This window comes from Squalius cephalus (assembly GCF_949319135.1).
Source record: "Squalius cephalus genome assembly, chromosome: 20".
Taxonomy (NCBI): Eukaryota; Metazoa; Chordata; class Actinopteri; order Cypriniformes; family Leuciscidae; genus Squalius; species Squalius cephalus.
Window position 1 is genome coordinate 24,792,942 of NC_137141.1, and position 24,310 is coordinate 24,817,251.

The window sequence follows — 24,310 nt, forward strand, 5'->3', positions numbered from 1 at the left end:
TGACGGCACAGAGTTGACGCAGAACTGGAAGAATCTCTTACTGAGCATGAGGCTGGCACATGTGAGAACGACACCCGTAACTACTGTGGACGCGATCACCGCCAGGATAAATATCAGGGATGGGGGTCCTTCTGCCAGGGAGCCCAATGGAACTACTGGATGACATCATGAGGGACGAATTAGAAATATTTCAAAACAAATGCATATATAAACATACTTTTGAGAGCGAATAGACACAGGCTGTTTAGGTACCTATGCAGGTGACGTTGTCTGATGCAAGAACCTCGTCACTGTCACACAGGCAGAGGATGAGTCTGGTCTCTTCATCACGCTTACAGTTCTGGGTCTGACAGTGGCTACAATTCTGATACACCTCGATCTCAGCTTCCCCATGACTCTCCATAGCTAGAAAACATGAAAACACATCAATACTGGGAGTACAATATCTAGGGAGTCTTTTTATCTGTATATAACTGCTTTGAGCTAAATAAAAATTCTGTGGTAAAACAAGCAAGATAACTATTAAAGTAATATGTTACCCCGCACCACAAAATAAATAAGCTTTCCATTGGTGTATAGTTTTTTAAGATAGGACAATATTTGGCTGAGATACAACTATATGAAAATCTGGAATCTGAGGGTGCAAAAAAATTGAAACATTGAGAAAATCGCCTTTAAAGTTGTCCATTTATGGTCACGATTGTGCTGCATTCACTCACAAAAATAAATGTTTTATATATTTACGGTAGGAAATTTTCTAAATATATTCATGGAACATAATCTTTACTTAATATCCTAATGATTTTTGGCATAAAAAAAAATCTATAATTTTGACCCATGCAATGTATTGTTGGCTATTGCCACAAATATACCCATCCTACTTGTGACTGGTTTTGTGATCCAGGGTCACAAATTAGTTTAAAGCCCCCATAAAGTAATATGTAATATATATATATATATATTAGGGCTGTCAAAAGATTAATCGCGATTAATCGCATCCAAAATAAAAGTTTGTTTTTAATAATATATGTGTGTGTACCGTGTATAATTAAATTTGTATATATAAATACACACACATGCATGTATATATTTAAGAAAAATGTGTTATTTATATATAAAAAAATATATATTTATATATAATATAAACTATATAAATATATATACAGTATATGTATGCAAATATTTCTTAAATATATACATGCATGTGTGTGTATTTATATATACAAAATAATTATACACAGTACACACACATATATTATGTAAACACAAACTTTTATTTTGGATGCGATTAATCGCGATTAATCTTTTGACAGCCCTAATATATATATATATATGGTTTAGTGTATTTGCTATGATACTATGTATATGTTAATGTACTTGTATATTCTATAAGGTTGACAAAAATATTTGGCAGACATTTAAAATGTAATATAAATTGTAAAATAAAATATTATTTGCCATAGTCTAATTAAACTACAGTTCGTAAAAAAATATTTGGTAATACTTTATAATAAAATGAACAAAAAAGATCACATTATAAACTAATAATTAGTGAATTAACTAGCAACTAGTTGCCTTTTTGAAATTTTTGAAAAGTGCCCCTATTATGCTTTTTCAGATATTACCTTTAATGTAGTGTGCAATATAGCTGTTTGTGAATGTAAAAGGTCTGCAAAGTTTCAAAGATCAAAGTGCATAAACAGAGTTATTTTCTCCCAAAAGAAAGAATCGATTGTGAACTGCCTGAAACGAGCCATCAGTAATTCCATCTTACTTCCCGCTTGAACCTATGTTTGTAACAAATATGCATAATGCCAGCCTATGGTCTTCATTAGCTGCCCCCGAACAAAGACGTCATCAGCTGAATTTGATTTCACCCTTTACAACATGTTCATGAATCAACATCTTTGTTGATCCTGGAGCAAACCAATCAGATCTGATGGACAAGCTTACAGTTTATGTCAAGTTAATGCTTACAACAAAGGGTAGGTGTTTCCACATCAGTGTTATCATTATTATTTCTCTCTGATTTTATGGATATGTTGTATAGAAAATTAAAGTGCTTTGTGACCTTGGATGCATGTAAATCTGTTGTGAAAGACCTCGCAACCCAAATTAGGAACCTTCAAAAAACGCATAATAGGGGTGGTTTAATATATTTGTATTTAACAAACAGTATAAAGTGCTTAAAATATTAGTAAAGACTCAATAAATGAAAGTTATTATGAAGTATTGACAAAAATCTGTGCTTGGCCTCACAAGCGATAGTCAGTCTAAATTCTAGCCCTTTACTCCAAACACACTTGCAGTAATAAACAGTGGCGCCAACTTTAATAAGTCACATAAGGTATTCTATTATCTACCACGAGTTACATTTTCTCAATTTCACGTTTATTACTGAATCTGTGTGTGTGTGTGTGTGTGTGTGTGTGTGTGTGTGTGTGTGTGTGTGTGTGTGTGTGTGTGTGTGTGGCCTGGTTAACCCTACATTATGGGGAAAATGTCCCCACAAAGATGGCAATATCCGAAATCCTTGTGGACATTTTTTTGGTCCCCATGAGGAAAACAGCTTATAAATCATACTAAGTGATGTTTTTTGAAAATGTAAAAATGTAGAAGGTTTTCTGTGATGGGTAGGTTTAGGGGTAGGGTTAGTGTAAGGGGATAGAATATAAAGTTTGTACAGTATAAAAATCATAATGGAAAGTCCCCATAAAAAATGAAAACACAACGTGTGTGTTTGTGTGTGTGTGTGTGTGTGTGTGTTGCCTGTTTTCTCAATACAGCCAATTTCTATGAGAAAAGCAATCTAGTTTTAAAAGAGTTAGTAGTGTACACAAATGTAGTTCTCAAAATCTGCAAGATTCTGTGACTGTTTCTAGACTTTTGTAATAAAACACCACATTTAAAAAAAAAAACTGAGGGTATGTAAACTTTTGAAAAGGGACTTTTTTATTACCATTTTTTAAGACGCTACCATTTTTTATTTAAGATGTTATCTTGCTCTTAAAACTGCTAAATGTCTTACAGATGTAAGGGGTATGTAAACTTAATAGCACAACTGTACACCATTGTAGACAGACTATAGATTAAGGCCTGACCTGCCAGCGGTTGTAGAAATATATTTCCCATGGGGTGAACAAAAGAGACACCATGTTGTCCATCTGCTGTGATGACATCAAGAAGGGGAGCATCACCACCTGAGCAAAAGTGATAAATATTCAGTCATTACATCAGATAATCCACTTTCTCAAAAAAAAAAAAAAAAAAAAAAAACCTTTTGGATTTGGTTGGCTGCAAATGCACGTAGCATTTTACAATTGCTGTCCAATAATCTTCTTTTTAAAAGAAACATCTGCCTCACAAACCAAGTAATTTAGTGATAACTCACAACAGATCTTTGTTTAACAGTATATTTCAGAAGACAAAAAAGCCTCAATAATGATTCTGTAACTTTATAGAACATCTGAACTACAATAGGATCTAAACATTTTCTACATTTTCTAGAAGATACTGCTTTTGCATAGTGTAATATAAGGGTCAGAGTTTAAAGTAAGTAAATAAAATACTATAATACAATATCAAGCAAAGTGTATCATATATGTATATAATAAAATTGTATCATTTTAAAAATTATACACACTACCATTCACACTTGGGTTCGGTAAGATTTTTTTAGGACAATTTTATTTGGCAAGGATGCATTAAACTGGTCAAAAGTGACATAGCAGTCTTGAAGCACATCATTTTGTGTTTGTATGGTTGTGATTGTGACATATGTGTTTTTAATCTAACATTTACCTCTGTATCCTCCACCACCCCCTCCAGCGGTGCAAGCGCCCCCTCCTCCCCCAAACCCCCCATATGTAGCCCATTTCAGCACTGACAGAGCCTCAGGACAGGATGAGCCTCCTTCACCACCTTCAACAAGAGCTTTCCCTGCCCAAGGGAGAGAGGATGAGTCACTCCATCCACCTCCTCCACCTGAATACACACACACACACACAATATTGAACTGCTTTTTTATTCAGTGCTAAGCATGTTAGTTAAAAGATGTTCCACAGACAAGTTTGCAAATACTGTTATTCTTTGTCTGCTCTTCTACTTTTTGTGCAAATTTGTCTATGAAGTGAGAGCCAAGAACTGCTTTCACATGACAATTCTGCATTAAAAGAGCCTCTTCCAGATGTCAATCCCACAAAACATCCGTCATAATTTATAGGATTGTCAAAAGATAATGTGACCCTGGTGGCTAAACTGAAACAGCATCATCATATTGTTGAGAAAAAACTGGTTGGTAGCTAATGGAATTAAAGAGCCAATAAAACATTCACAAATGTGGGATTAGCTGGAAATTGCTGGAATAATACTTTCCCTTCATCCAAATCTAAACCGCAGAGTAATTGTTAGCATTCAAAGAAAGCAATTTTAATATCAAATCACAGTTAACAAGCAGTGACTGAGAGAAGACACTCACCCTAATGCTGAACATATGGACAAAAATATTGGGACACACCTCTCAATTATTGAATTCATTTGTTTTGATCAGACCCTATTTCCACAGGTGTAAAAAGTCAAGAACCTAGTCATGCAGTCTGCACTCTGCATTTACAAACATTTGTGCTCAGTTAATTCAAGTGTGGTACTGTGACAGGATGCCACCTTGGCAATAAGTCAGTAAATGAAATTTCATCCCTGCTAGATATTCCATGGTCAACTGTAAGTGGTATTATTGGAAAGTGGAAGCATTTAGGAACAGCAGCAACACAAAGGTGGAAGACCAGGTCTGCTAATTCCACAGCTGAAGAGTTCCAAACCTCCACTGGCATTAATATCAGCACAAAAATGACAGGAGCTTCATGAAATGGGTGCAGTGCAAGCCTCACATCACCAAGTAAAATGCCAAGCATCAGATGGAGTGATGTAAAGAACACCGCCATTAAACTCTGAAGCAGTGGAAACATGTTCTGTGGAGTGACAATCATGCTTCTCTGTTTGGCAGTCTGATGGGTGAGTCTGGTTTTGGCTGATGCCAAATTTAATGGGTTTGGTGTGGAAGAACTTGATTGGCCCACACAAAGCCATTACCTCAACCCTATCTAACACTTTGAAGTGGAACGGCGATTGCGATCCAGGCCTTCTCGTCCAACATTAGTGTCTGACCTCACAAATGCTCTTCTGGATGAATGGGCAAAAATTCCCATAGAAACACTCCACAATCTTGTGGAAAGCCTTCCCAGAAGAGTGGAAGCTGTTATAGAGGGTATGCATTGACGTCACTTTCCCGCCAGAACATACTGACATGACATTGCCACGAAATATGTTTCCTGACATTTACACTACTGGTCAAAAGTTTCAGATCGGTAAGATTTTTAATGTTTTTAAAAGAAGTCTCTTCTGCTCACCAAGGCTGCATTCATTTGATAAAAAAAATAAATTATATTGTGAAATATTATGACAATTTAAATTGACTGTTTTCTATTTTAATATATTTAAAAAGGTAATTTATTCCTCTGGAGTAATGATTCTGAAAATTCAGCTTTCATCAGTCTCTTCAGTATCACATGATCCTTCAGAAATCATTCTAATATGCTGATTTTTATTATTTTCAATGTTAAAAACAGTTGTGTACAAATTTTTTTCAGAATTCTTTGATGAATAGAAAGTTCAAAAGAACAGCTGGCGCTCAGTCTTTTTGCCACTCCATAAACCGCAATCACTCCGGCCGACGGTGACGTCACACGCATACCCTCTATTCCAACGCTATCTCACGACCAATTCGTACGAATTCATACGAGTGAGTAAAATGTGACTGATTTGTCTAAACCCCAGTGACGGTTAGGTTTAGGGGGCGGGGTCTGGGGTATGTCATTAGTACGAATTCATACAAGTTGGGCAACTCGTTAAATATGTACGATTTAGCAAAAATCGTACAAATTCGTAAGAGTGAGGTCATATGAATTTGTCACCTCATAAACTTTGTACGTGAAATCGGGTTGTCTATACTGTAGCTGCATAGGGGGACCAACTCCATATTAATGTCTACACTATGTATTTAAAATGCAATGTCATAACAGTCCCTGTTGGTGTAATGGTCAGGTGTCCCAATACATTTGTCCATATATAAATGTATAATAGCAGAATGAGGTAATTTCCAAAATATTTTTTTCATTCAAGAAATACTGCAGTGAGCTGTGCTGTAAAGATACTGTACCTGCTGCTCCAGATTTGCCATTGACACCAGAGGCGGAGGTGTCATTCTCATATTGTTCCAGGAAAATATGGTCCAGGCTGCTTTCAGGGTCCTCCAGGTAGGCCTTTCCTCCCCCTCCTGCTGCAATCAGTAAAGGCACTAGTTCCCCGTTCTCCATCTGCCCCCAGGCATTCCAAAAACAACATCAGAGTTACTTTTCATCCAAGTAAAAAAGAAAGCCAGTCAGGCCCTAATTTACATCTGTGTTTCAATTCAGACGACTCCAAATTATTTCAGGATGTCTCAAATATGCTTGTCTAGACAGGCACTATCAGACGACGACTGCTGTCCACATGGCTCCCCTTAAGGGTACTCACAAAGCTGTGATTGATGTTTTTAAAGATGTGTTTGAGACAAGAAAATTGAAAGAAAAGAAAGATCTTACCCGATATATGTATGTGGCTCCCCCACCACCACCACCGCCCCCCGCCCACTTCAAGGCCGAACCATCACTGTCAAAACCATCTTCAATCACAGAAGACTCGCCCAGACAGATTTTATGGGTCAGGTGGTTCCTCTGTACATACGTGAAGACAACACTGAAATGTACAGCAGACAGAGAGCTATACATAAATGCTTTGTAAATAGTTTCACTCACTCCTGGACAGGCATCTTCTCCTTGGTGACCAATTAGGATATAGAGGATGTCCCCTTTCTCCAGTGGGAAGATAGCTGAGATGATAATACCATGTGAGCGCTTGTTATGGTTCTTTGCTCCTTTGCCTCCTGCGGCTCCATAGGCTGAAATCCTGGAGAATGAGGATGTTTCCTTAGAATTCCCAAAGCACTGAACTAACAGAGGACACACCTGCTATATCGAATTACTAATACCCATAAAGAGAAGCAGAAAATAATTTAAAACAAACCTTAAAAAGAGTAACATTTGAAAACAGATGAACTATGGTCTAATTATACTGTGTGTATATGGGAATGAATATATATATATATATATATATATATATATATATATATATATATATATATATATATATATATATACTGTACATGTATTAGGGCTGCATGATATTGGAAAAAAGTTTTTCTGCGATATATATATATATATATTGCGATATAAAAACAATTTCACCAGATGATTTGAATGGCTCTATTTGAAAAGAATGAATCATTCTAGAGTAATTGGGATATATCCCTCGCAAGGGGATCCTCATTCTTGAGGGTCCTTGGCATCACAACGTTTGAAAATATACTATTAATATACCAGTAGTATATTAAGCTATTAAGTCATAAGTGGGCCCAAAATCATCACCATTATCCCTGTGAATATAAATACCATCATTTTAATAACATTCAGCTTAAGCTGAGCTAATCCTGAAATGTAAAAGCAAAGACTTTCATTCCCTCACACCACTAAGGTAGATAAAACTTCCTGTCTGGAGGCAAATATAATATTTTGTTATTAAAACCAGTCAGTGCTTAGGGCACCAAAACAAAAGGATACAATATAAAATAATTCAGTTTACGAATGAGGGATAGCCGGAGCTGGATCTCTAAATTTCAGTCTGGCACCCTGAATGCAATAGTATCACAACATAGTGTCGTCCAAGTTCATCTGATAGTTATCTGCTACATTTTCCTGTCTCCTGCATCTCCTCTCCTGCATGCCCTTCTTTCGCAGACAGTTTTGGAGTTGTTTTTAATGAGCTCCCATGACTAGCCTCTATAATCACTGTAAATCAGTTCAAAGGCTTGACTACACAGGGGCCAGATTAAGTGGAGTATACAGGAAGAGATTTATCTGTGCCTACAGCCAGTGAGTCATGTCTCTCTCTGACTTTACAAAAACAAGTGAATGAGAGGGGAAAAAATAGATGAAGACAGGATGAAGAATAGATGAAGACAGGAAGACAGTAAGGAACTGTTCACACCTGGTATTAACATCTGCTTAAATTAATCTACGTGCATTCGATTGGATTTTGAGGGGAGAATCTCTTTTTCAAGACCACATAGATCATGTTTAAATGAGCACTTGAAAAAAAACAGTTTAAATGAGCGTCAACCAAATTTCACACAAATATTTGAATGTTGTGCATTTTGGATGTTGGTCGCTAGCATAGGATGATCACCACCAGACTTTGATCAAACAGCTTCTCCAGAAAGACCATGCATGTAGTACCTGTACAGTAGCTGTTTTTGAACCCAAGATTGACTCTAAACCACAATGATTTCCAGCTTCTAAACTTACTTGTACATGTTGGTAGCTGGGACCTTCCACATCTGAACCCCTTTGAGAAGGCCCTCCTTCCCCACCACCACGCTGACGTTGGTGTTACGGTAAGCGCTGTCACATTGTGCTTGAGTCGGGCCTAGCGGTCCGCTTGCTCCACAGGAAGTAAACCACCATGTTGTAAGGGATGCCTCTGAAAATGAAAGACACTGCTTTCTTTTTTCATGCTTTTGAAAAGAAATTACTTTTAATCAGCAAGGGGGTATTAAATGGATCAAAAGTGACAGTAAAGACAATTACAAAAGATTTCTAATTCAAATAAATGCAGTTATTTTGAATATTCTATTCAACAAAGAATCCTGAAAAACTAAATCTATAAAATATTTGGCAACACAACGGTTTTCAACATCGATGATAATAATAAATGTTTCTTGAGCACCAAATCAGCATATTATAATGATTTTTAAAGGATCTTGTGACACTGAAGACTGGAGTAATGATGCTGAATATTTAGCTTTGCCATGATAGGAATACATTACATTTTAACATTTCTTATAATAGAAAACTGTACCTGATGCTGAGGGTTCTGGGAGAGGGCTGAAGGAGTCTAAATTATGCAGTAGTCCTTGTCCAAGAAGCAGTTCGTTTAGTTCTTTTAAACCAGAGGAGAACGAAGAACAAAGAGAGGAAGAAAAATTAAAGTGTGAGACGTTAGAATCAATCCTTGTGAAATCTTTTATTATTTTATTAATTTTATTTTTGAAATTTTTGCCATTTTTATTTTTTGTTGACAAGATCAGCGATGTATTGGTGTCACGAATGGTGGCTGAAGTAAACGCATGAAGAATGGAGTACAACCAATTAACAATCTTTAATAATAATTCCAAAGGTTAACATGCAGGAGAATTACAGTGTAATATCAACAACTGTGTAAACTGAAACGAGACTGGACAATGGAACACAGGAAACTGAGGGCTTAAATATACTGAAATTAACTAAAACAGAACAAGTGTTAACTAATTAAGAACAGAACACAGAGAAAATTAAACCAAAACAGGCTACAAGTGACAATTGGTTGCTGGTTTCCAAAATAGTCACCATCATTACTAGCTTATCCAGCAAGACTTCCTTGGTCAACCATCTCCACTTGGACAATAATGCTAATTGTTGAACAGCATGGCTATGCTAGTCTATCAGTAAGACAGACACTAAACCAGCACAAGCAGGAATGTCCAGGCTGGTTTGGTCCAGGAATGGACATTCCTGCTCACCCAAATGATATAATGTGGGGATGAGAGGGGATCCGAAAATATCAGAAGCCAGATTCATATGTTTATTACCTACACATGTACCACAGCATGTGTAGCAACAACAAAGCCACAGCGCTTGCATTTTACTATTTATATGATTAGTCTTTCTCCTATATTTCAGAATAACTAAAAATAATATACAGTACAAGTTAAAAAGATAATTCAAGACCTCCAAAGTCCATGTCCATGGCTTTAATTGGGTTAGATATGGTGGAGAATGAAGGTGATGAGTGAACACAGAGCGTGACAATGGCAACATGACAAAGAACAGGAAGAGGAGGACTAAATAGAAAGCTAAAGACGATATTTAATGAGCAGATGGCTCAGGAATTTCTCCAAATCACAGATTATGGGAAACAAAGTTAACAAGGATAGTAAATCTTGAATTTCACATGTCTTAAACGTAAATTAACAGGCCCATCAATTCCTGCGGTCAACCGTGGCACCGCAACAATCCTGATTCTGAGGATTTATAAAGTACTCAGAAAAGCAGAAAGTCTTTTGTTGCCATTTTTACAACATTTGCAGATTGCGGAATACGAAAGCAAATAGGGAGGTCGTCTTATCGATTCTCCCATCCTTCAAAACCAATCAAGCAGAATCTACATCAACCGCGTTATGAGAACCATCTCCCACTGCGAACTGGAGACAGCGGTTAGACATTATGTGTGCACATCGCCTCTTAAATTCTCCATCTGTCTTACTAACTAAATTTTTGAACACGCCTTGTATTTGAACGGTTGGACACAATTATGAGTTTAATACTGTAGTGTGGTCAATAAACTTGTGCGCTATGGATGGACATATGGACCATTATTCTGCCAGAAATGAGTGTCTGTGTGCGCATACTGTACATGTGTGAAGCAGAAAGTTTACCTGTGTCAAAACATGCTGCACTTAATGAAATGTCATCGAGCGCAATGTCAGCCTTAGATCCAGAAGTCCAGAAAGCCTGCACTTTAAGATGGAAGCTGTGCTCAAAACAAAAGAAAAATATTTTAGAATAAGAGCAAAGGCCAAATCAGTGCTGTTAATGTAAAGAGTCTACATTAAAATTAAACAAAATAACTGGAGTACAGCTCAACTCCTAATTTACATCACTCTAAGCAGGGCAAGACTTCCTTTGGGTAACATGCCTCCTCCTAATTTGACTTAGTATCTAAGGCAGCACCAAATTTCATCTCTGGTTAAAAGCTCATTCATTTTAACATTTTTATCTGAACAACATTGATAAAATCAGAACAAATTGGAGGTTAACTGAGTTAATTTTTGTCATGACATAATAGTGATGTGTGACTTTATGTATTATGTTGGACATTTATTAATTGAGTTAATGCGGGATTTGTAGGGCCCACAAGTAAAGGCCAAAGTATACTTCACTTTTTACGCGTACTCGAGGGTCAGCATTCAGTGCGCGTGGCGCGAATTTCATCTTCAGAAGTGCCACCTTGTGGATAAACTAATTACTGCAACAACAAAAAATGAAATGCGCTTCTGGATCTGCGCGTAAAATGTGCATTTGTGCCCGCCATGTTAGCGGACAGATCGGATTTTTTACAAACAATTTTTTTAAATTGAGAAATAACAAATTTACATACAAAATAGGCATTGAACAAACAATATTAACAATTTACAATTCTCAAAGGGCAGACATAGTTGCAAAATACAATAAGTAACAGCAATGAAGTCTCACATCAAATATCCAATCATAGCGGACAGATTGGATAGTTAATGTCAAGGCGAGTCGCACGTCATTGAAAAAGTGACGGTGGCGAATGACGTCAACTCAGGTGGACACCAATTGCAATCACATGACTCTTTTCAATGGTGCAATGGAGGACGAAGGCTCAACCCAATGTTTTGCTGACCTTTGAATGTGGTGCATAAAGTATAATTTCATCTGCGTCCATTGCAAATCACGCCATTTTCACTTCCTTTTCGGCCTAAGCTTTTCCATGTCAGTACGTCTAGTTTGGGATGTTTAGACAAGTGTATAATGTAGATATCAGATATGAGTCACTCTAAAAGAAGATGTAAGCTAGTCGTCAAAAAAAGAAAAGCCTGGATATAGTCAACAAATCGGAATTGGGCATCAAGACCTGCAGTGTACATGCAGCCTTTGGCAGGGATTCTGTTAATTGATTTGTGAGGGATTCCCAAACTTTTTTGTCAGCTTTGACCCAAATATTTAATTGAAGTACCACCTTAAATTAAGTTGATATTTTAATGCCATTTCTTTGACGCCAGTTTATGGCTACATGATATGCAGGTACACCACCTAATCTTTAAAAGGCACAACAAATGTAATCTTTTTTTAGGTTTTATCAACTCACAAACTCCCTTCAGTTCCCTCACTAATGCCCAGGGGTTCGCAAATCACAGTCAAAATGCATATTTAAATAGAATACTTGAATTTGAAATCCCTTTTTTTGACAAATCTAAAGAGTTTTAAAATTAAAGTTTAGATGAATGATTCTGTTAATCATATGACAGGCCCTGGGTGTTTTCTTTTCTTTTACCCCAGAACAGGGACAAGATGGTCCCTGTTTACCCATTCATCTATTCATCTCACCTATTTAAGATCTTTGTAATCGGCAGAATGATCTCTTGCCAAGCGTCCTTCCATTGTCCGGTTCTGTTCCACATAAGCGTAGGTGCTGAGATTCCCTTCTCCTCCACTGACAGGAGCACCGTTCCATTGAAGTCCCCATACAGGTACAGAGAGAACTGCAACTGCACAGAAAACTTCAGCAGTTGAGCATCTGCTACAAGACCAGATGTCTCAGAATAATATCTTATTCATGGAAAATCAAGTGTAAAATTGAAACTTTGGCTCAATGTAAGATTACTCTGTGTAAGCTATTTGTAGATATTCTGTACAGATGTGTCCCTGTTTTCATGGACAATTAACTTGGAATCTGCCAAAAAATCAAAGTCTCAGAAACCAAATATTATGACACAGTAAAAAACATTTTATGTGGATAGTCAAACATAAACTACCATTCAAAAATTTGCGGTCAGTAAGATTTTTTTTTTTCAGCAATTTTTCTTTTATTCAGCAAGGATGCATTAAATTGATGTGACAGAAAAAGTGACAGAAAATACATTTATAATGTTACAAAAGATTTCAAATTCAAATAAATGCTGTTCTTTTTTAAACTTTCTATTCATCAAAGAATCTTGAAAAATTGTATCATGGTTTCCACAAAAGCACAACAAGAAAGGTGTCTTCAAATCATCATATCTGAATGAATTCTGAAGGACCATGTGACACTGAAGACTGGAGTAATGGCTGCTGAAAATGATAAATTAAGTACATTTTCAAATATATTCAAATAGAAAACAGTTATTTTAAATTGTAATAACATTTCACAATATTAGCATTTTCTTTGTATCAAATAAATGCAGCCTTGGTGAGCAAAACAGACCTTTTTAAAAATCGTATGACCCCAAACTTTTGAAAGGTGGTGTAGGTCTAAATCATTAGAACATAAGGCAAGTCTTGTCTCAGTTGTGAATTTGAGATCATTGATATACAATCATGAATATTTATTTGTTGTAGTTCACTCACACAGCATTAATATTCCTCACAAACCTTTGACTGTCAGCTTGAACTTACCTGACAGTCCTGATTGGTTATAGTTGAAGGGAGAGCTGGGCTTTGAACCAACGCCTCACTTTCATCACCATCACCTCTGACCTTTAGGAAAAGGAAGTGCCCTGAGGCGAGAAAGGATCAGTACTCTATGGAGTGCTCAGATATGGTGTGCTACAGCTTGCAAAACAAAAGCTTAATAGGCAGGGCTGAAAAACCTCTCCAGAATGGGCTTTTAAACACAGTGCTGACAATCTTATAGAAAGGTAGAGTTTCTCACGCAAACTTTTTTCTTAAAGGGTGCATTTCAGTTTAACAAGTTGGAATGCAACTACCCAGCCATAAACTGGACTTGGACACCTGTTCTGTGGATTTGAGATCATCATTCTTGCATCATTCTACAAATACATCACACTAAGCTACATTATACAGCACTATTCTCCTATAGCCTGTAAATCCTTACGACTCCTCTTAAATATATCATGTTAAAATCACAGATGCCATTAACTCATCATGAAAATAGTTCTCCTTTAAACATTTTGGATTCTCATGCCATGGAAAATCCCATTGGTGATATTCATAACTAAAAGGATTGTCTTGCTTAGGATGAATGTGAACAGACATTTAAAATATGGTCTTTTTATACACATGGGTCTCCTATGTTCCTGTCTCAAAGCTGTTGTATTAAAGTAGAGAGAACAGTTTTGCCAAAAAAAGGTCATTTCGCAAACATGGAAACCAAAGCATCTAAAGTCACGTTTTCTTCAACTACATCACCTCATGACTCTCTTAATTGGATTGGAAGTGTAAGCTATTTAAACATTTTGATGTGAACCATCCATAACATATCTATCTTAGTTACTGTTGGGGTCCTGACTAGCAACATTATCAAGTATCCCCAAGCGAATGGCCGTTAAGAAATGGATAGCATTAGTCATTCAATAATTCGTCCCCTTGGAATTATAAGGTTCTATCTGCATTCTGAGCAATTTTGAGATATTGAGCTTTAAAGTTTTTGCATTCCATTCGACTGTGTAGAAATAACCTTTTTATTTTCTAAATAAAAAGTTCCAAAATGTACACAACTTAAAAAACAACATCACATAATGTAAAGAAGTGATCACAGAATAAGAATATGTGAATAACTAAATTTTGACAAAAATGTCAGATAGAACCTTATAATTCCAAGGGGACGAATTGGTGGCAAAATTCAGACTTTTCTTTTTTAATATTTTTTTAAGGGAACAGGTACATTTAAAAGATAATTCCTGTATATATTTAAATAGTATTTCTATTCACAATATTCATTACAGTGTTTCTGTATTTTATAGTTCATTATGCAGACAATCTTCAGGTCGATTTACACATTTCATTTGAAATTTCTAAAAAATTATTATTATTATTATTATTTTAATATTACTGACCCAAAACATTTTGTATACTGGCAAATTATTTGTTTATATAATTGTGTTAAATGTAAAAATACTTCCACATTTGAGAATGGATGTTGTTTCACATTTACCTTGAGTGTTTTGCAGAGTTGTGCCCAGTAGATCTGCATCTTCAGTCAGCTGTTGTCCACTAACTAGTCTCCAAGAGGACTGTGTATAAGTCACTGACCATCCACAGGAGCCCATCTCAAATGAACAGTATGAACCCAAAGGTAAAGAGTCTGCAAAGACAAAGCAAATTATGAAACATCTAACAAATTCGTAAAATACAGCTGATCGTGTCTGCAAACATTAGAGCTTTAAAACAACAGAGCTTTCAAAGCTCATCAAACGAGTGCTTCCATTTATTCCTCTGCTTCCATTTATCCCTTGGGTCCACTAAAATGTAGTTATCAGGATCACTAAATCAACAAAGCTGGTGAAGTTTTTTTTTCTTCCAGTTTGTTCAATGTAATTTTAAGTCCAAGTACAGTATATAGGCCTGAATTTCAGCAATCAGACACAGTACTGAAACTATTCAAGTATTACATAATTCCAACATCTTTACTACTTTTACTTTTACGAGATTAGATTATAAAAGCAGATTGTGTCTCAATTAGCTTTACACTTTAAATATTACACACCTAAAATGACAGCTGATATGACAGGACTCCAACTAATGTGTGCTAATATGGTCTCTGGATACTTGGCTAGGACAGATTTAACTAAATGATAGATTCATTATCCAGAGGACACGTTTTATAATGTCATGGATGTAATTAATAAGCTTAAACTTAGTGGGAGTTGCTTTGATCATTTTCATTAGGATGTTGTCAAAATTATGAAACCCTTCACAGAATATCAAAAGTTTCCGCCCGCCGCGGCTCGTCTGTAAGGGCAGGTGGGGCAGAAATATTCATCCAAAACATAGACTATATAAACTATATAAATTAAATCAATAATAAATTGTAAATGTGTTCAGCATTCTGTAACAAATATTTTCAAAATATTCTAGATCATTTTAAGTCGTAAAGTGAGCAGGGTACATCATTTAGTGTATGGCTTCGGTTGACATGTATTATGATGATACTCAAGGCCCTATCATACACCCGGTGCAATGCAGAGCCAAGCGCGATGCAAGTGTTTTTTGCAAGTTTCAGCCTGACGCAGTTATCATTTTCACGTCCTGCGTCACGTTATTTAAATAGCAAATGCATTTGCGCCCATTTGTGCACCCATGGGCGTGCTGGTCTGAAAACGAGATGTGTTCAGGCGCATTGTTGGCACGTTGCTATTGAGGCAACAGAAATAGATTGCGCCATTGACCAACTGAAACCTGGTCTAAAGTCAATTTTTGTTTTGTTATTTAAAGAGCGCGTTATTAATGTGCGCCTATAGGTGGTTCCACAACGCGTGTACACAATGCTTATTGCGCTCTTTAACCTCGCATCTGGTTTTTAAAGAGAATGGGAAATTACACTCTGATTTTTTTCTTTTTTTTGCACATTACGCCCAAAACACACCCATTACTCATTAAGAGAATAATGAGCAGGGCACAGCGAAGATTTTTCCCGTCGTTAAACTAGCAAAAGTGGATTTGGACATGCCCTAAGTGCACTTTCGCTGTGCGCTATAGACCATGAGCTTAGATCCTTAAAATAGGGTGCTAAGCGCGGCAGCCTTGCCCAGCTCTACAGCGCCCCACAATTTTCTTATGTACATTTGTGGTGAAAAATGGAACTGCTCATATTGAGAGCCATTGGGACAGATTTCAGACTGCCCCACTTATTTTCACGTTACTTTACATAAACCTTGATCCAGACCAAGACTAGAGACTGTTCTTCGTATCAAATTAATGAAAGTTTAAATGTGCTAAGGTGAATAGCCTTTATATAGTTTTGTTGTGTTTGTTTTATGTTTCTTCTGGGAATAGAAATGACTTTCTTTTTCTCACTGGAATTCCACCACAACATTCTAAAACAACATTTGGAGGACAATAAACACTAATAAGATAGCATTCTGTGCGCGTGTCGTGTGTAGCTTTTCAATCAACATGAGAGCGTAAAATACGTTTTTTTTAAATTATTATTTTTAATATATTTTAAAATATTATTTATTTCTGTGATGGCAAATCGGAATTCTCAGCAGTCATTACTCCAGTCTTCAGAGTCACTGCAGTTTCAATTATTCAGCATCACATGGGTGTTACTTGCTTTTTCTTGCTAATCGAGTAGGTAATCAAGCTAATAGGGTTCTTTTGTTAACTCTAATATAATTAACTGAATGTTTATGCAATGTGTGTAGCAGATAAATCTTAAATTTTGAATAGACTCTGTACATTTAGATTACTTTTAAGAGTCTTTGCTCTCATCTTTTTATCTTTGTGGATTATAAGTGCTGTGTGCCAAATATTACAATACATCTACAAGTTCTTTGTACACAGACAATTATAAATCATCTAAGCATAGTATAAATGTTAATGAAGATTAAATAAATCAATAAATATGCAAATATTTTTCCAAGAGGGAAGCACACACGAATGCATTTCAGGTCCATTGTGTACTTCTTTACTCAGTGGAAAACTTTGACAGAGCAGGTTTGCTAATCCAACGCCTCCAGGGAAAGGATTAGAAATGTATCATGGCCGTAAGATTTAATACAGCTGAGTGACACACAGCCAGCCAGTTACTCAACGGCACCCTCTTATATCGCCCTGTCACACTGCTGTTCATACTTTTGAGCACTCTCAACGAAATGCAGATTGGCAAGAATGATCTCACAAATCTTACAAGGATTTATGGCTTAAAGGCCACCTTTCAAAGAAATGTTTCGATTATCATAAATTAAATTAATGGACTGGTGGGATGCAGCCAGTTCTCTACATTTGAAATCACAAAAAAAAAAAAAATGAAATATGGTCTTTTTAAAAGACTTAAGAGCTCTGCACAAACTAAATGGTCTGATGTGAGTAACAGAAAATGCATAAAACTGTGAAAGAGGCTCAAATTTTGAGTGTCGTGTTCACAATTACTGACAGCCTGATACGCATCTTCATATAAAATATTTAAAGTCTTTCATTTTACTCACTGCATATTAAGCCCTCATCTTCTCCTTGTGGACAGTCAGTATGAAAATCACACACTCTTCGCTTCTCAATGCAGCCTCCAGAAGGACAATGAAGTGATGAGTATTTTTCACAATCTGAACCCAAATTCAAATAATCATCTCCTGCAGAAAAACACAGAAAACCATCATGATTTTGTTCAAAAGTGCCACATAAGGATAGAACAACAATAACCAGTGCAGTCATTTGAATACTTTAAAAATATTCAAAATTGAATAATTAAAAAAACGCTATGGGCACATTAAACAGTTTCCATATCATAGTGATAAAGTAGAAATGCTCTACAGACGGCCTACGTGCAAGTAAAACGTGCAGTAACTCTAACACACGTTTGAGTTGAATAATATTAGAGAACAATTAATGAGCTGTTACCCATCATGTCACAGTTCTTCAGCTCCAGCGAATCAAATGCCAGAAATCCGACTTCATGGCTGCTACAGGAAGAATACTGCACTGTCACCTGGAAGGGCTCATCTAACTGACCAATCACAGCCTCCAGCACCTCCCACCGTGGCCTGGGCCACAAAAAAGGAAACGCTTTTTTTCACAATCATTCAATTTTAGATAAACGACTTCCCACAAATTAAGAATTGGTTCTCTCGTATTAGTAAATTGTGGCCAAGTTGGACTTATTCGTTCCCTAACTTTGATTCAACTAAAACAAGTCAACTAAAACATTCGTTAATCAAGGGCATGCATTATTATATCATGCGCACGGTTTACTTAAAACGAGGGAACGAATTAGTAAAATGTGCTGATTTATTAATAAGTCGTGGGAACTAATTGTTAATTCGTGGCCACAATATACATATTTTTGTGTCATGTGCGGGGCTCCAGAGAAATGATCTGCACATCTGCTGAAAAAAAAAAGCTTGTTATTGCAGATTAACCCTGCTTTTAAGCTCTGTAATGTTCAGAGGTCAGAATCAACTATATATTTTATAGAAAAGCAAGGCTATGTTTGGAAGCATAGAATATACCATAGTATACTAGCATCATATTTTAGTTTATTGATTCCATAGCACCATGTTCAAGGTCAGAATATTGTGCAAACTTTTCCAGAGAATTAGAATAATCAAGAAAAAAAAAAAAAACATTCTTAAGGGTCATTCACAGAGAATGCATTTTTGCGGTTAAACATAGCCAGTTGACTATGGAAAAAGAGAATGAGAATTTTTAGAATGCCGTGTCATGCACGAGACGCTGCAAAAGACATGTCCAACTAGCCTAGCGCATGTTTACATAGATAAATTATGGAAAAGCAGAGCAGTGACATGTAAAAACGTGTTCTGTGTGAACGGCCCCTTAAACTCTTAAAACATTAAACTCTTTAAACATTTAGGGGAACTTAGAGAAATAATATTTTCAACTTAATGTGAATGTTACCTTAATGTGAATGTTAGGAAAATGTTCAAATGCTGTGAGATACAGCAGATGACCTAACATCTAAGAATACATTTTCAACACTGAGACAACCGCATCTAATATTCTGAAGTGATAAGAGTTTAATTTTGACAGTTTTACATATTTGTTTCATTCTTAACATTGCCGCTTACAGAAAATGAACCTCAGATCAACACAAAGTATTGAGTTAAAGAACTACATGAGAAAAGCTGGCATTGTGGAACTCCTATTACATGTCAAAAATTCATACATGAGTTTCACAGCTGCATGTGAGAGTGCTTCACTAAATGTACAGGAGCTTAAGTACACAGTGGAGAGCTAATGCATTGTGTACCAAACATGAATCTCTGAGTTGGATGGGATTATTAGGTATATGACTGATTTGTATAATACACCACATTCCATGGCGTAACCTCTATTAGGCTCAGATCCACACAGCCAAACGCAGAAAGTAAAAGTATATTAGCTACGTCATGAACGTACTAGCTCGTGCCAAATTGCATTGCATCACCATCTATTTCTAGCTTTCTGTCGGAACCAATTATGCCAAAAGAAACATCAGGTCCTAGTTTTAGAAACAAAATGCTTTCATCCATCTTGTTCGTGATGTGCCCAGCATAAGAAAATCAATACCAACTACATCTCCATAACAAAAAGTCTTTTGGTTAGCATTGGTTTCTTATGGGTACAGAATGCTGCTTTATACTATTCTTTGTGTAAGTAAAGCGCATATGTCATTGCTTTTTAATTTACTTACAGAAGAGGCTCTGCAAAATGTCAGTTCTCATTGTATGATCTGTCAATCATATATCCATCACGACATCACCATGACATTTAGATATTGTTGTATGACACACACACACACACACACACACACACACACGCACGCACACGCACACACACGCACACACACACACACACACAAACACACACTTGGGATCAGAGTTTTTGTTTTGAAATAAATTAATATTAAGAAAGGATGCATTGAATTGATGTGACAGAAAATAAATGTTACAAAAGAATTCTGTTTTAAATAAATTATGTACTACACTTCTTGGGGGGAAAAATGCATCCCAGTTTCCACAAAAATACAGACCAGGACAGCACAACTGTTTTAAACAATGATAATAAGAAACGTTCCTTAAGCAGCAAGTCAGCATATTAAAATGATTTCTGAAGGATCATGGGCCTTAAGGAATAAATTACATCTTAAAATATATTAAAACTGAAGCTGTATCTCACCTTCCAGTTCCTTGTTCCTTGATTGTAAGGGCTATTGGTTTGATGACAGAGTTGTCAGTGTGCTTCACAAAGGCAGATACGTTTCCTGTGAATGGTTCCGGTTGGAAACGGGCGAGACGAAGATGACATAGTGGCCCACTGCTGAGCACTACAGGACTGGTCATGTGGAAACTACATCTGCCAGCAGCAAAATGAGTTGAGGTGGGCTTCAGTAACAGAAAATGACCTGTTGAAAGACAGTAAACTCTTACTAGACTGCCAATGATTATACATAAAATGTAAAAATGTAGCTGTAAATGTTTTATGCAAAATATATGCCTTCATTCAGAGCTCCTGTATGGGGTCCGCCAGTCATTGTTTGTTCTGAATTGAGTGTTAAAATATAATGAATGGAATTTATCATTGATACCTTCAGATTTCCCAGTGGAATAATCTTTGATTGGTTGGACGCCCCATTTGTTGGATCTGTGTTGCTGTGGTGATGTAACATACCAGTCCCCTCCAGTGCTGTGATTGGATAACGTCCAAGAACATGGAGATTCAAAATCACAGAAGGAAACTGCGGAAGGATGAAGGAACACTATCAGAGGGTAAAAGGGACGTCACAACTCACACTCCGGTGGCAAAATAATGACTTAAACAATTTCAGGATCAGCTGCAATAGAAATACTAATCAAAATAGAGAAAAGATTAATATGTCTGGGTATGTGGAACTGAAGTTAGAATAACATATATATATCAGCAACACGCAGGCAGATCTGGCCAAATGTCGAGTAATAAACACTGAATAAGATTATTGTCTGGCGCTGCTGTGTTGAACACTCACACAAAGGCACAGGAAACTAGAGTCCAAAGAGGGTTAACTTTAATCAACAAACTAAGATCCAAGTAGTCACAGGGGATATGCAATAACACAACAACTTAACACAATGAAATGTGATTATCTTCGACAAACACCAGACAATGAGAGTACTGAAACTACAGGATTAAAAATAGCTAGCAAACAAGGGTAATCAAATGAGGAACATCTGCTGAACTGAGTACTAAATCAATGAGTAACTATAGCAACAGAACATGAAGGGAACTGAACAAACAGAACCAATTAACTAAGAAGCAATGACAACAAACTAGAACAGAAGGTGCGACTCCGCGCCAAAAACAAAGGAAAAGTGTCCAACCAGGGAAAGGGCAGGTGTCCTGGAGTTGTGGCAGGTGATAGACAGGCGACCAGGGTGATACAGGTAGACTAGTGAGTCTCCAGGATGGCACCAACAATACAGGGAACCAGGGAGGTTCTGGTAGTTCAGGGAGCTTGGGAGGAACAGATAATACAGAGAGCCAAGGAGGTTCTGGTAGTTCACGGAACTTGGGAGGAACAGATAATACAGGGAGCCAGGGAGGTGCTGGTACTGTAGGTCAGGGAGCTTGGGAGGAACCGATAATACAGGGGTGGTCCCTGTGGTTGTGATGAGGGGACATGGAACGGCCTTTGTGGCAGTGATGAAGGGGTTAGGAACACTGGAGATCAGAATGCCCTCAGTGGCCCTGAGGGGATAGCCATCCTACCCCATCCCGCCAAAATTTTCTTGGCAGAAAATACGGGCATGTGTGCTGCCCAATCACACATAACAGCAACTGCCGTCAATACCAGAGCAGATGTTATATCTGACTAAGTGATTGCTGGATCCAACTGTGCTGCGAACACAGAGCTGGGCTCTGAAGCTTGAGTGGGCTCCTGGCTGAGCTCTGGGGGGTGAGCGGGCTCCTGAACAGAATACTGGAGGGATGTGTGTGTGGCCCAGACACACATATAGCTGCAACATACATGGAAAGGACCACATCTTAGATCACGCCAGGGCAGACAGGACGACACTCACTGGAACGGGCTCGGGAATTTCACTCACTGGAATGGGCCCAGGGATTCTACCCTCTGGAATGGTTTCTGGAATTTCATTAACTGGAATGGACTTGGGAAGTTCACTCACAAAAGCGGATTCGGGAGAAGAAACGATAAGGTCCGTGGAGGGCTCGGGGACAGGCATGGAGTGAGCAGGAGTGCTCAAAAGTTTTTGGGAAGGGACTGGATGACAAAATGTATTGTCCTCATACATTTCCTCAATAACAAAATCTGAACCATTCAACCAGAGGACATAGTTAATATAATCAACCAAGGAAGTACCACATTTACCGGAAGGAAGAAACTGAGAAAAAATCCTCCCGAAAACAGGCCTTGAGCATATGAGCGCTCCAGCTCACCAGATGGTAACATTGTAGCAATTTCTCTACATACTGCTCCAGAGGCTGACTGTTTTGACGGAGTGTGAAAAGATGATCCAAATAGTCACAGGGGAAATGCAATAACACAACAACTCAACACACTGAAATGCATCTATCTGCAACTAGCTTTGACTATCCTTAACTAACACCAGGCAATGAGAGAACTGAAACTGCAGGAATAAATAGAGCTGGCAAACAAGGGTAATCAAATGAGAAACACCTGAACTGAGAACTAAAACAATGAGAAACCACAGCAACAGATCATGAAGGGAACTGAACGAACATAACCAATTAACCAAGAAGCAATGAAAAAAAATCTAGAACAAAGGAGGAAAACTAAATCAAACAGAATACAAACATGAATAAAACAAACTCAGAATATGACAACTATATGGAAACACAAAACATTTTAACACAGCAATTGCAAAGTGATGCAAATCCTACATATAATTCATTTGCAGGGATTTTTTTTTTTAGCTACATTGTGCTCTTATACAGTATTTAGATAAATATTAGTAATATTAATATTAACAAATATTAACAAATATTAAATAAATAAAATTATACAGAAAGTTTGTCCTGATTTCCTATTAACTTTCTGTAAAATTTAGACTAAAATATAGACTGGATTTTCAGCAGTCCTCCAGAAACCATTATAAAATGCTGATTTGTAAATATATATATTTAATACCTAAATACCTACCCAATACCTAAAGTCATAGTTAATAGTGAGAATTGGACACTAAACTAAAGCGTAACTACAGATACACAAAGTATATACACAGAATCCCCTACAACTAACCTTTCAAATAATATATGTCAGTAATTAAAAGGGTTAAGAAAAAGTGGCCTTGGTTGTAAACAGATTAGGGAAGAAATTGCTGGAATGCCCTCAAGAAAAATGAAATTACACTGTTTTTTACTCCCTGTTGCTTTAAAATACATCCAAAAATGCAAAACTTTATAATAAAATTAAAGAATTAAGGCAAGGGTATGTCAGTTTGGACTAGAGAGGGAATATCTTGAGGGCTTTCGGTTTGTCATCAGGCATTCCAGTGGAAAGACACAGACAAGTTGTCTTTGGAATCATGTAAGGCTATTGATGAAGAAAGACAACAAAGAAACCACAAAGCCGCTCTGACATTCAACTGAAACATCTCACTGAGAAATGCCCCGAGCGGGTGGAATACTTAACCAGATCAATGTTTCTTCTCAGTTGAATGTGGTGACTGCAATGACAAACTCCATTTAGTGAAACAAAAAGGAAGAAAACAACTGCAAAACAACTGGTGAAGGAAAAGAGAGCAAATAAATAATCAGCTTTACGTTCAACGTGTTCAACTGGACTGTAGTCGAGAGGATTTGGATGCACTGGATCTTCTACTGCTCTTTCCAACAGAGCACAACTGCTCCTGACAACTGAGGAAAGACAAGAAGAAAAAAGGTCAAACACAGTATCAGAGAAAGTCCTTGTTTTGCCAAAGTTATGC

At 37.0% G+C, this 24,310-nt stretch overlaps 1 protein-coding gene across 1 annotated transcript in view; it reads right to left on the bottom strand.

Moving 5' to 3' along the window:
- ltk (leukocyte receptor tyrosine kinase) overlaps positions 1–24,310 on the bottom strand; it is a 49,154-nt gene that overhangs the window by 11,428 nt on the left and 13,416 nt on the right. Inside the window, exons 2-19 of the mRNA XM_079853495.1 lie at positions 24,147–24,239; positions 20,953–21,102; positions 20,544–20,769; positions 18,270–18,412; positions 17,861–18,001; positions 14,866–15,015; positions 13,368–13,468; positions 12,321–12,481; positions 10,625–10,719; positions 9,010–9,090; positions 8,457–8,631; positions 6,852–7,002; positions 6,639–6,770; positions 6,215–6,371; positions 3,802–3,984; positions 3,102–3,200; positions 253–405; positions 42–155 (exon numbers count right to left, since the gene is read on the bottom strand). Coding sequence (XP_079709621.1) covers positions 42–155; positions 253–405; positions 3,102–3,200; positions 3,802–3,984; positions 6,215–6,371; positions 6,639–6,770; positions 6,852–7,002; positions 8,457–8,631; positions 9,010–9,090; positions 10,625–10,719; positions 12,321–12,481; positions 13,368–13,468; positions 14,866–15,015; positions 17,861–18,001; positions 18,270–18,412; positions 20,544–20,769; positions 20,953–21,102; positions 24,147–24,239 — 2,505 coding nt within the window. The remainder of the gene's footprint in view (positions 1–41; positions 156–252; positions 406–3,101; positions 3,201–3,801; positions 3,985–6,214; positions 6,372–6,638; positions 6,771–6,851; positions 7,003–8,456; positions 8,632–9,009; positions 9,091–10,624; positions 10,720–12,320; positions 12,482–13,367; positions 13,469–14,865; positions 15,016–17,860; positions 18,002–18,269; positions 18,413–20,543; positions 20,770–20,952; positions 21,103–24,146; positions 24,240–24,310) is intronic.